Below are 12723 nucleotides of genomic sequence, written 5' to 3' on the forward strand. Positions count from 1 at the left end.
CTGACCCACTGCCAAACCGGTCATGCTGGAGGATGTTGCAGGCAGCAGAACGTTCTCCACGGCGTCTCCAGACCCTGTCACGTCTGTCACATGTGCTCAGTGTGAACCTGCTTTCATCTGTGAAGAGCACAGGACACCAGTGGCAAATTTGCCAATCTTTGTGTTCTCTGGCAAATGCCAAACGTCCTGCACAGTGTTGGGCTGTAAGCACAATCCCCACCTGTGGACATCGGGCCCCCATACCACCCTCGTGGAGTCTCTTTCTGACCGTTTGAGCAGCCACATGCACATTTGTGGCCTGCTGGAGGTCATTTTGCAGGGCTCTGGCAGTGCTCCTCCTGTTCCTCCTTGCACAAAGGTGGAAGTAGTGGTCCTGATGCTGGGTTGTTGCCCTTCTATGGCCTCCTCCATGTCTCCTGATGTACTGGCCTGTCTCCTGGTAGTTCCTCCATGCTCTGGACACTACGCTGACAGACACAGCAAACCTTGCCACAGCTCGCATTGATGTGCCATCCTGGATGAGCTGCACTATCTGAGCCACTTGTGTGGGTTGTAGACTCCGTCTCATGCTACCAATAGAGTGAAAGCACCACCGGCATTCAAAGGTGACCAAACCATCAGCCAGAAAGCATAGGAACTGAGAAGTGGTCTGTGGTCACCACCTGCAGATCCACTCCTTTATTGGGGATGTCTTGCTAACTGCCTATGCTTTCCACCTGTTGTCTATTCCATGTGCACAACAGCATGTGAAATTGATTGTCAATCAGTGTTGCTACCTAAGTGGACAGTTTGATTTCACAGAAGTGTGATTGACTTGGCGTTACATTGTGTTGTTTAAGCGTTCCCTTTATTTTTTTGAGCAGTATACATTCATCTCAGTGTATATTCCCCATTGTGTGCTTGTTTACTTACTTGTAATTCCTTCCCCTCCAATGAATGTAAATGCAAATGTTAAACAGTGTGTCCTCCTTTTGCCCCCATTTGTCCTCCTTTATCTATTCAGCTATCTATTCAGGTTATCCTATACATGGGTGCAAAATCATGATGCACAACATTTTTTCCCCTTCCCCAGCTTCCTCCCCAGCTGCAAAGACTATAGAGTACATACAGTATGCCTTTAAAATGAATGTTCCTTTCTTCCAGTCATATCATACTGATAATGTACAAAATCTTTTCCAGTAACCCAAGTATGTCTCTTTATGTCTGATTTTTTTTTGCCTTTTAGTAAAGACATTAGCATGTATCTGTTAGATTTCATGTTATTTTTTTCAGCTCACTTGAATCTTTCAATGATGATCTGAATTATATTTCTGTCTACCAGAGTACAATACGAGCTATTTCACCCAATTTTAATCTGAAAAGACCATTCTTGACTTGGTTTGCCATTAGGATGACTTGAGTATCTAAATTGTTTATCGGGTCCTTCCCATATTCCATGTTATTTTATATCAAGCTAAATATATTTGTAGCTTTTTGATACAGTTCAAATTAGAAGGGCAGGAGACTATTAATAGGAACACTGCACAATTTAACCCGCTTTAAAATATTTTTTATGAATTTCACTAGATAATTTCGTAACAATAGAACTAAAACTATAAATATTCTCCTCTTTATGGAGCCATTGTTTGTAGGCGCTAGCACATTTAGAGAAATATGTCTCTGGAGAAAGTACTTGGACATGTGAACAAAATAAAACAATAGAAATGTGTTGTGATATAAATACTCGACTATTCCTAAGTATCACAAGACGTAAGAATTCCTATGAAAGTCTCTACAGAAATTTCATATTTTAAAGCATAAAGCCGAAGTATAGAATCTGGGTTGGAAGGGATCTTAGCTCAACCTGTTATTCAGGACCAGGATCTTCTGGCTTCCTAGAGAAATGGCTTTCCAACCTTTTGCTTGAAATGCTTCAGTGATTAAACACCCTAAACTCCAGGAGGCAGCTTGTTCCACTGCTTAATAACTCATTGTCGTGAAATTCCTCCTTATTTACTTAATATTTACAAGCAAGTAAAAATGTCTTTGGTGAATCCCAAGAGCAATATGTTTGCTTCTATTATGAAAATAGTTGACCCATACAATACATGGTCAGGTATCTCATAAAGCGAAAAACAAAATAGGTTTATGTTACTTCCCTAGCAAGCAATGGTGGCAAATACGTTTATTGCTTACCAATTCCTAATAAGATTGTTACCCAAACATCACTTCCTATCTGAACTACATATGTCGACAACTAACCTGGATACACCCAAAGGACAAACTACTTTTAGGTGCAGCTAATGAGAAAAGGGTGGTAATTGAGGGGTATAAATATTAGGAAATTGGTAAGACTCCAGCATGGCTTGCTTTCTTCCCAATCTATAAAGACGGAATCCACAAGAGGATTATCTTCATTTGAGAAGGATTTGACAAACTGATGCAGGACTACTGGCCAAATCCTCTTAAGTGCTTGGAAAGTGCATGAAGAGATGTCTTGATTTTTCTTCTAGTTAAGACAGTGTCCAAACTTCCAAGTCTCGGATGACGAATTCCTCTTTGGGTGATAATACCTCATTATTGAAGGTTTCACAGGGGTGGCTTCCTCCATGATTCAGATCTCCATCTAGCCAGAGTCCAAATTTACCACTGCATACAAGGGAAGAGATGACATATTGAATAACTTCCATAGCACAAAACCTATTCAATAGTACAAATTATGAGACTGACTCATTTGCTGGAGTCCATTTAGAATATAAGCTTTGCATTTGTTTTCTAAGTTGGGATGCTGGATAGTCCTATGGGGTGATAGAATCTATACTAAATATATAGCGTTTTGTTTTTTACTCCAAGATCTCGCTTTCCTCTGGCAGAATTGTGACATACCTATCACTTTAACACTACTACTAAGAAAATCAAATGCATAATTCTTTCATACTCTTGGGAACCCTGGACATTTTGGAGATAGTCTCAATTGCATCTCTTAGCATTCTTCCAACATTTGCTAGTGCATGAAGATGAAAATGACCAGTGTGGAAGAGAAAATGCCCTAGCAGGTAACTTTGACAAGTAATAATATTCACAACTTGGCAGTTATTCCAATGTCCAATAAAATTACATGCAGAAAAACTCAACAGCTGGCATTATATCATTAGAATAACAAGAATATGGAGAGAGGAAATAGGAGATAGAATGACATAGTCAACATGATATAGCAGAAGAAAGAACTAAGGAGAGCATGAGAGTGATGACTTGCATTGAGTAAAAAAAAACCAACAATAGACCCAATCCACATTTTAGGGTAATATTACTGTTCTAGATCAAATGGTTTTTTTCTTAAAACACCTGGTAGCATTGACAATGTCATTTATGAGCTACGAACATCAAAAATAGGATGATAAAAGAACATGTACTGTTGCTAGTAATAGTAGATTTGGTGAGGAAAAAATAGGGGAAACTCTCTTCCAATTCATGATCTTCCTTAGCCATGCAAAATAGGTAATGAGATTCTCCACAAAGATTGCATTGCAGCAGGCATGCTGAACTGACAAATTAATTTTCTTATTACTTAGCTATCTTTCAAAGCTACATACCTGCCTCCACCAATGGCTAAAGAATCTGCATCTCCTTTCATGAAGAAGGTATTTTTGCCTGACCATTTAAATACCTGGCAAGGGAATCAAAAGCACAGCATTAAGCAGTTTAGGAATAAAACCATATAAGCTTCCTATACCAAAAAAGATTTCCCACTCATATTATTTCTAGTGATAGCTTGAATCTTTTCATAGTGTGATTTAATAGATCATATCTAATTATATATCTAGCTATTATCCTCTTGTTCATGATCACATATGTGTGGATATGCGTAGAAATAAAGCATCAGAGAGAGGTAGCATGCTGGCTGGACAATTCCTGAAGGCATCCTGATTTATGGTACTGATGCAATTCACTGCTCAGTGTATGAATGCACATTAACCATCCCAACAGAAAATTGACCTTCATCTGAAGATATCTAAAGAGGCAGAACCCATTGTCAAAGTCCTTTTGCTATTAGCAAACTTTTTGCTGACATTTCATTGAATATTTTCCACTGGCCTTTTGGGCACATCTTTTCATGTTGTGGAAGAGTACTGCTGTACTCTCCTCTAATATGTTTTTCTCAAGGTTAAATATCCCAGTTCTTCAAGCTACTCTTCTCATCTTGTTGCTCCTTAAATCTCTTTCAGGTTGTCTGAATCTTTCTTAAAGTGTGGTGCCAGAAACAAACAATACCAACTTAGGGCCTGAATCATACAGAATGAAGTGGAGCTCTTAGTTTTTCTTGAACTTGGGAACAATATTTATATTGATGCAGCCTAAAATTACATTAGTCTTCCCAATGATATCAAAATACCAACTCACGTTTAATCTGCACTGTTATTCCAACTATTTATCCAATATGTTTTTCACAAATAATAAAGATAGGATATAAATTAAATAAATAAATTACCAGACTGGTTATATTCTATCCCAAACATTTCCATATGCTTTCTGTTTCGTCATTTATGTTTTCTTTTTCTTTCATCTTCATCTCATCACAAGAAGAAATTCACAAGTTTCTGTTAAATTTCAGTTTCCCTAGCCCATTCTCTAATCAAAAACCCTTTCAGGGTTGGCATTAAAACGATTTTGGCCAAGTTATATTCTGGAACACAACAATATCACAAAATCTTTTAAACTGCACCCTTTATAGCCATAGCAATTTAGTGACTGGCAAAATTTGCGTAACTATTGTCTCCTGAAGCTGTAAATACAAAAGCAACTCACTCAACATAGAGATTAACATGGTGTTTCAATCACCTTGAGTTGTGGAGTGAAAGAGAACAGAAATGTTTCTCCATTGCCATAAAAACAACTGCTCACATGAATAGTTGTAGAAGAAAAAGCTCCAAATATCTGAAAAAGTTACAGAGGAGAGAATATGTTTCAGCTTTCAGGAGTTTAATGCTGTCTATTTTTCTGCACATTACTCATCATGATGTCATGGTCTGCTTAGCCTATTATATTGAATGAACCAACATTGACTATTTATTAAACATGCTAAAATGCAGATTAATTCAGTCTACGAATTACTGAATTATATTTCGAAGCCATTTTTCTCTTTTAAATCCAGTATCATTTCTATTATTACAATGTTGTGTACAAAACTCCCTAGAATTTCAAATAGTTGTTGTCAAATAATAAGACAGCAACAGTTTGTTTAGCATTAATATGAATAGTTTTTTTTTTATAAACGTGAATTCTTCTATTTCTAAAGTGGAACTTGGCTTCCTAATCATCTGTTAAAATAGTAAGGAGGCAGCTTATGCCTTGGGTGCTGAAGCAAGGTACTTTTTTGTATCCATCAAGATGACTTGCATTACCTCCAATCTACATATAATAAGCTGTTTGTTTATTTTCTGCTTTATTATTTTTACAAATAACTGTGAGGTGAGTTGGGCTGAGAGAGGATGACTGGTCCAAGGTCACCTAGGTGGCTTTCATGCCAAGGCTGGATTTGAACTCATAGTCTCCTGATTTCTAGCCTGGTTCCTTAACCACTAAACCAAGGGTGTTAAACACAAGGGCTGCGGGCCAGAGCTAGCCCGTGGGGTGCTTAGATCTGGCTCATGGGGCTGCCCGGAAACAGCAAGGGACCAGCCCACGGTGGCTCTGCCAGTGAAAATGGAGCTTGGAAGGGTTGTGTGCTCCTTTTTGGGCTGCGCTGGCCTCCTGCAGCACTCTGCCAGCTCTCCCTCCCAAACTCCATTTTTGCTGGCAGAGTGCTTCAGGAGGCCATCACAGCTGAAAATGGAGCTTAGGGACAGTGCTCCCCACACACATAAGTTATATCAAGCTGGTCACTCCCACCCCAGCCATGCCCACCTGGCCCCTGAGATCAAACACAACCCTGATGCGGTCCTCAATTAAATTGAGTTTGGCACTAGACCAATTGGTTGTGCAGTTATTATATCATAGTAAAGTGGATCTTTCCATTTCTGTTACATATTCCCATTTCCCATTTCAAACCCCTTCTAATGGATCAGGAGGATCTACTGAATATTGTTGATTGCTTCTTAATATCGTGAATGGAGAAGAATAATTGCCTGATTATTTAAAGTTGAGTTAGACCTCATTAATTAGCACTCTTCTTTTCCATATCATCAATCTTACATATGTAAAGTTGTGATTTAGACCTATCTGGGTTACCTGCTCATCAGTATCCCTGATAACCAATAACACAGGAGAGGCCAAGTTGCTCATGCTTCTATACATGGTCTTCAGACTAAATCCGTCCCTTGCTGTGCAGTAGACAAGGTTCCAAGGATAGGCAGTCACTCGCAGAGGGAGATGTGGAGTTAGCTGAGAGGGACCATATAAACAAGATCAATTTTTCTCATCTCGCCCTGTAACAACTCTTATTTTCCTTTGATTATCTTTTCCTTCTCAGTTTGTTCATCTTTGGAAATGTTGCACTAGAATCAGCATGTTCTTTGCAGGCTGCAAATTATGAAACACATAACTAAAAATGAGATTCCCTCATCCAGCTTCTGGATGGTACCTAAGCAAAGTAAATATTCATTCTTTGCCAGAAACTACTTCAGTCCTACCAGGGAAATTTGGTATCAGAGAACAAAATGGCTGGATTTACCTACCAGGCTAAATCATTGTTTAACCAAAGTAGAGTGAATACATCTCAATTTACACCCTAAACCATCAACACCTAAGTCAAAAAACAATGGCTTACAAAGTACAATGGTTGGAGTCACACAATGTAGCTTCGACAAGCTACATTGTGGCTTAGCATAATGTTTGAACCCAGTTAAAGTGTTGATAAAACTTGCATCACCTAAGGCATTGTCTGGAGGAAATGGGCTTTTTCTATGCAATTTCCAGAGACAACAGCAAAGAGGCCAAGGTATAATATCCAGCTATTCCCATGAAAAGTGTAAAATTCCAAGATATACAGAGAAAATTTATTTACCTGTTGGATTTCTTCTGTGTGCAAGATGTTACTTTGAGCATTCAGTATAGGCTCATTCAATTCTTCTGCAACTTGGGATGAAACATCTGCATTTGTCCTGACTGAGTCTAGCCCATCCGCTTCCTCTTCAGGTTCTAGAGACAAAGTTTCATCGCCCAGATTGGGCTGGCAAAAAAACATCATTAAATAAGGTGAGAATTCTCTTTTCCTATCTGGCCTATAGAACATCTCCCATTAAATAGTTGGATAAATCAGCCTATATTCCAAAAGGCAATGACATTTACATGAAGTTAGTGAAATGAGTAATAACAAGCCATTTTAAAAAGTGTTGTAATCTCAATTCAACAAGCTATCCTTTTTCTATTAAGCCTTGAATAATCTCATAAGAACGAAGGAGGTATTATGATTCATGTAACATTGCATTAGTGCATCTTTCCTATGGATCTCTTTCTGTAGCCAGAATGTTTTCAAAGCAAGCCTAAAATTTGCATTGGGAATTCTTCAGGATTGAAAAGATTTGCAGTGATAGCTGCTGCATATTCATTTCTCCTCATCTATTTAGTATTGCAATGAGATTTCTGCACAGAATGACTAAGACTTTTTTCCAACCTTAGAAACGTGCCATTCATCTGAAAGACATTACAAATATTATTAAGATTTGTGTGTTAACTTCCATTGGCAGGATGGAGGAGGACTTTAATACTTGATGTTGGAAGACAATTAACAATTCTTCTATGGACTGTTAATATCTAATTCTATTAGCTGTCCTTCTGAAATTCTTATCTCCTTTTTTCTGCTGAAAATAATTCCATAGGTCAATTGGTCTCTATACTACACTGGATTAATATATATGTATGTCAAAGGTATCATGAAGTCATGAATTGGTATTAGACATTATTTGTTCTTTGTGTAATAAAAATTCCAGTTACTCTTTTCCCTTGTTTGATGAGTATGGTAACAATCTGTATTTCCTGACTGTATCATTTAAGAATTCTATGATGTAGCAAGACTGAGTTACTACTTGATATAAAATATACTTTATTTTTCTATTATGGCAAATAAAGTAAACTTGCATAAGCTCTATTTTGTGATCCCATATACCGTATTTTCACCCATATAACCCGCGGGTTATATGCGGTTTTTACATGCACAGCGCCCCCCTGCGGGTTATATGCGTGGGCGGGGTATACAGAAAATATTTTACACGATCGGAGGCTTACACGATCGGAGGCTTGCTTCTTTCTCCGTTTCTTCCCCCACCCCGATCTCAGCTGTTTCCTTCTCCTCCGTTCCTTTCCTCTTCCCCAGCGTGCGCAGGGTTCTTTCTCCGTTTCTTCCCCCACCCCGATCTCAGCTGTTTCCTTCTCCTTCGTTCCTTTCCTCTTCCCCAGCGTGCGCAGGCTTCTTTCTCCGTTTCTTCCCCCACCCCGATCTCAGCTGTTTCCTTCTCCTTCGTTCCTTTCCTCTTCCCCAGCGTGCGCAGGCTTCTTTCTTTCTCCGTTTCTTCCCCCCCCATCTCAGCTGTTTCCCTTCTCTTTTACTCGCCGCGGGTTATATGCGTGTGCGGGTTATCTGCGTGTGCGGGTTATCTGCGTGTGCGGGTTATCTGCGTGGGCGGGGTATACGGGAAACATTTTACACGATCCAGAAAACCCGCGGGTTATATGCGTGTGCGGGTTATCTGCGTGGGCGGGTTATATGGGTGAAAATACGGTACTCTTTCCCCCAGTTTTCTGGTTCTCTCTAGCAACAATCCATCACACACACACACACACACACACACACACAAACATTCACACCACTCGGCTTTGAATAGGTAACAAGCATATGCATTTCTCACTGAGCTGTTTTGATCATTCCCCCAGCTGCTTATTATTTCTCTTTCTTCATGTCATTTTTACTAGCAATGACATAATCTCAACTTCAGTAGAGGACATGATACTCTGCAATTAAAACAGTGGGAAGAGGGGGAATCAACATTCAGAACTTCCGACCATGGAACTGGTTCGGGGTGTGGCAGGCCTGGATCGCTGCCAGTTCCAGTGACCCAGGCTGCCAAACCACTAGTAGTTCAACTGAACCGGTTTGAACCAGTAGGACCCCACCACTGGAATAGCTAATGCAAATTAACCTGTAGCAGCGTCTTATACCCAAAGTCACAACTGACTTTATAACACAGAATTCATTTGTCCAACAGTTAGTTCTTCATGTTCATATGTTGACTACTAACCCCCAGGTTCTAGCCTCAGTTGATTCTGCAATGCTATTTAGCCCAAAAATTCCGAAACAAAACCACTGCTTCACCTGGAAGAAGCTTCCCCCATTTTTTCCATTAGGTAGGGATTATATTATTTGGGAGTGGCCATCTTTATGCCGAGTGGCAATATATTTGTTGTGAGAAAGAATCAAGTGATGGGAGAATGGCTAGTGCCATTGGGTCAGGTGAAAGTTTCATTCTGCTCTTCCCTTTTCTATCTCTGCCCTAAAGCATGCACAAAAGTACGTACCAGAAGAATGTACTGGTAGCGTGGAGTTTTCATTCCTTCTGTGATTGTCCAAACCAGAGCCCTGGACAGGAGAGTTTCTTACCGGCAGAGCGTGTATGGAGAGCAGGTGTTTGCCGATAACCTGTGGAGAACACTTCCCTGTAAACACTGTGTACTTTATCCTTCCCTTAAGAAGTTAAGCTTCCTGTTTCACAAGCGCTGTCATCTAAGATAATACAAAACAAATCTCTTAAAAATCTTTTCAGTTCTTTTATTTCAAATCTGTAGCTTTACAAATGTGTGGAAGTGGATCGATTGGCCAGAATTGCCAATATAGGTGGGACAAATTACAAAATTGTTCCCAAGTTGATTTTTTAAAGGAGAAATGAGCAGAGAATCTTGCAGAAATGTATTCAGAAATGTAGAAAGTCAGCAGTTTGGATTAGTAGATCTGGAATATTAAAAATAAGGAAGATCTTAGAATGTGTGGAGATGGACCAATTGATGAGGGAAATACAAGGAAAGGAGGAGTCAGAATACTATTTAGTTTGGGGAAAATGGTACAAATGGCTAGAAGATAGAAACAAGAAATAGGAAATTGGGAAATGTAAAATTAAGGTATAGTAGAACAATTAGGATATAGAGATAAGATAGGGAGTAGGAAAGAGAAGTTAAGATGTATTAATGTAAGAAAGGTATATACAATATAACATAGGTAATATGATTGTCTGATGTAAGTGGCTAAATATGAATAATTAAGGACTTGAACACAAAAAAGAATAAGAGACAAGGTGACCACAAACATAAAATTGCAATGTATAGAAGGGGAAACAATAACTGTAAAGATTCACCGATATGTAACTGCTATAAGACGGAACTTTTAGTTCCAGTGTTGTTTTAAGTTATGTCTTTGTTGATGTGTTTAAGTGTTTAAAACAAAAATAATAATTAAAAAACCAGGAGAAAAATATATATGATTTAATGTTTCTAAAATGAGGTTAAGGATTCATCCTCTGAACTTGTGGGTTGGTTTCCAAACATTTCATTACCAGGCTAAATAACATCTTCAGCAGAGTTTAGGGAATGTCAGTGTCAATGTTCTTCTGTTTATAAGGGCTTCAGGTGTGGGTGTGTCGAGTGAGGGTCTTGTGATGGATCAGGTGTGAGTCATCACGGAGAGTCTTGTGATGTGTCATGTGATAAGAGGTTACATCAGGTCAGGAGGTGAATTGCTGCTGGGGGAATTGCGTGGATTGGTTGAGGGTTGGTGCACTTTCTGGTTGGCTGCGTGGTTGATTTGGATTCTGAGGGATTCGTAAGCTGGTTGTAAGTCAATGTGTCTGTGGATGGATTTGCTTGTGGAGTGTTTCTAAAATGTATAACTTGACCAAAAGTACCTCTTCCAACTTTTTTTAAAAAGTAAAATGGTTATCTCCCTACTACCTAAAATGTTTGACCAATTTACAATTTCTAGAATTTAAGAATAAGAATTCTTCTTCCCACTGGATTTCTTCTTAACTTTTATCAGCCCCCCAATCCCATCAACAGTATTTGGCTTTTGCTGAGACTAGGGTTAATCCTGTTACAGCACTCCTGGCAGTAATATACAGTATGTAAAATAAGAACTTGCTGCCATACATCTTTTAAAGTCATTGTTAGAAGGTTGGTCAAGATGTGATCAGAAATCTACATCTATTCTGTTCTTTTTTAATCTAAAATTAATGACAATTGAGATAATGATGTGGATGAGCCACAATATTTTTAGGTTCTGTCCAATTGGCAGCCAATAGTTGTGACTGAGCTTCAAGCAAACATATTATAATGATAGATAAAAAGGACCCTTCTTTTGCGCTCCCTTCAGAGGTGGTATTCAGCAGGTTCTGACCAGTTCTAGAGAACCGGTAGCGGAAATTTTGAATAGTTCGGAGAACCGGTAAATACCACCTCTGACTGGCCCCACCCCCATCTATTCTCTGCCTCCTGAGTCCCAGCTGATTGGGAGGAAATGGGGATTTTGCAGTAACCTTTCCCTGGAGTGGGGAGGGAATGGGGATTTTACAGTATCCTTCCTCTACCACGCCCACCAAGCCATGCCCACCAAGCCAAGCCACGCCCACCAAGCCAGGCCCACAAACTGGTGGTAAAAAAAATTGAATCTCATCACTGGCTCCCTTGTGCAATCTATCAGAAATGATGGGGGAAATGAACTGTGCCTAGAAGTCATTGTGAATTCAGGCTGGAGAAGCAGCAAAGAGGCTTAGACCTGACTTTGCATTCTGTAGAAAATCCACCGTCACAAAGCATTTTCCATAGAAATGAGACTGGTGAACGAAATGCAACTGTTCATGCTGTGAACAGTTCTTATGCCTATCTTGTTCATGTGCTTCTTTACATCTTAGAAGTGGGGCATAAGATAGTCTGTATTGCAATTAATGCTAAGTCAAGATCTTTTTAAAAGCAAATTATAGCAGCCACAAAAGTACACTATGATTTAGCATTCTAATTTCTGGCATTCAAAGTCTACTAAAATTAGTAAGTTGTATCTTTTGGAATAATTGTATTGGAACTAGACCTCTGGGTGGTTAATTTGTACATTTATACCTCATTAGATTTCTAGGCATCCAATATTAGCATTTTCTATCATTCTAACAACCCTGGGAAATTGGCTGAAGAGTTATGTGGAGTATAAGGACCTTCCATCTCTCCATCAATTCCAACACTAATCAGATTCACTGGCTTCATGCCACAACATAGGCAGGTTCATGACAGTATGTCCAGAATCCTATTAACATAGGTAGCATGATGGCCATTTGGTTCTTAAGAAGACATTCACTTTATATATTAAGAATGCAGTGGAACAGCTACCATATTTCAATTGTATGGAACCATCTATTTCTTTTCAAACAATATAAACAGAAGCCCTTTTGAACTTTTGTTGAGCATGGATGGGGTCTTTTATTTTGTGGGCCACTCATCATATTTCTCTGTATTTATGTCCTTCAGACATAACATCTAAAATGCTCTTCATCATTGCGGCATTCTAAAATATGTGGCAGCAACAGTGTCAGGGCTGAAAGCCATCTTCCAAGTGGCATAAATGATGAGCAATTCAAGGACAAGATTACCAAAATTTAGCACAAGAGGAACCATGGCTTCCAGAGTGATTGTCTCAGATCCAAGCTTTCTGGATTAACATTTCAGCCATTGGGAGTCCTTTTGCAAGAAAGTTTATGGGTGAAAAGTGATGGTGGCACT

At 39.2% G+C, this 12723-nt stretch overlaps 1 protein-coding gene across 1 annotated transcript; it reads right to left on the minus strand.

Annotated features, from left to right (window-relative positions):
• Positions 1-2492: 2492 nt before the first annotated feature.
• On the minus strand, positions 2493-9528 carry LOC116509726 (TLD domain-containing protein 2-like). The gene is made up of 6 exons (XM_032219009.1): positions 9490-9528; positions 6983-7147; positions 6208-6360; positions 4819-4914; positions 3573-3646; positions 2493-2628 (listed from the first exon to the last, which is right to left on the minus strand). Exons 1-6 carry the CDS (start codon positions 9520-9522, stop codon positions 2493-2495), a joined length of 657 nt encoding a protein of 218 aa, XP_032074900.1. The 5' UTR covers positions 9523-9528.
• Positions 9529-12723: the final 3195 nt, after the last annotated feature.

The sequence above is a fragment of the Thamnophis elegans genome, chromosome 5 (assembly GCF_009769535.1).
Source record: "Thamnophis elegans isolate rThaEle1 chromosome 5, rThaEle1.pri, whole genome shotgun sequence".
NCBI lineage: Eukaryota > Metazoa > Chordata > Lepidosauria > Squamata > Colubridae > Thamnophis > Thamnophis elegans.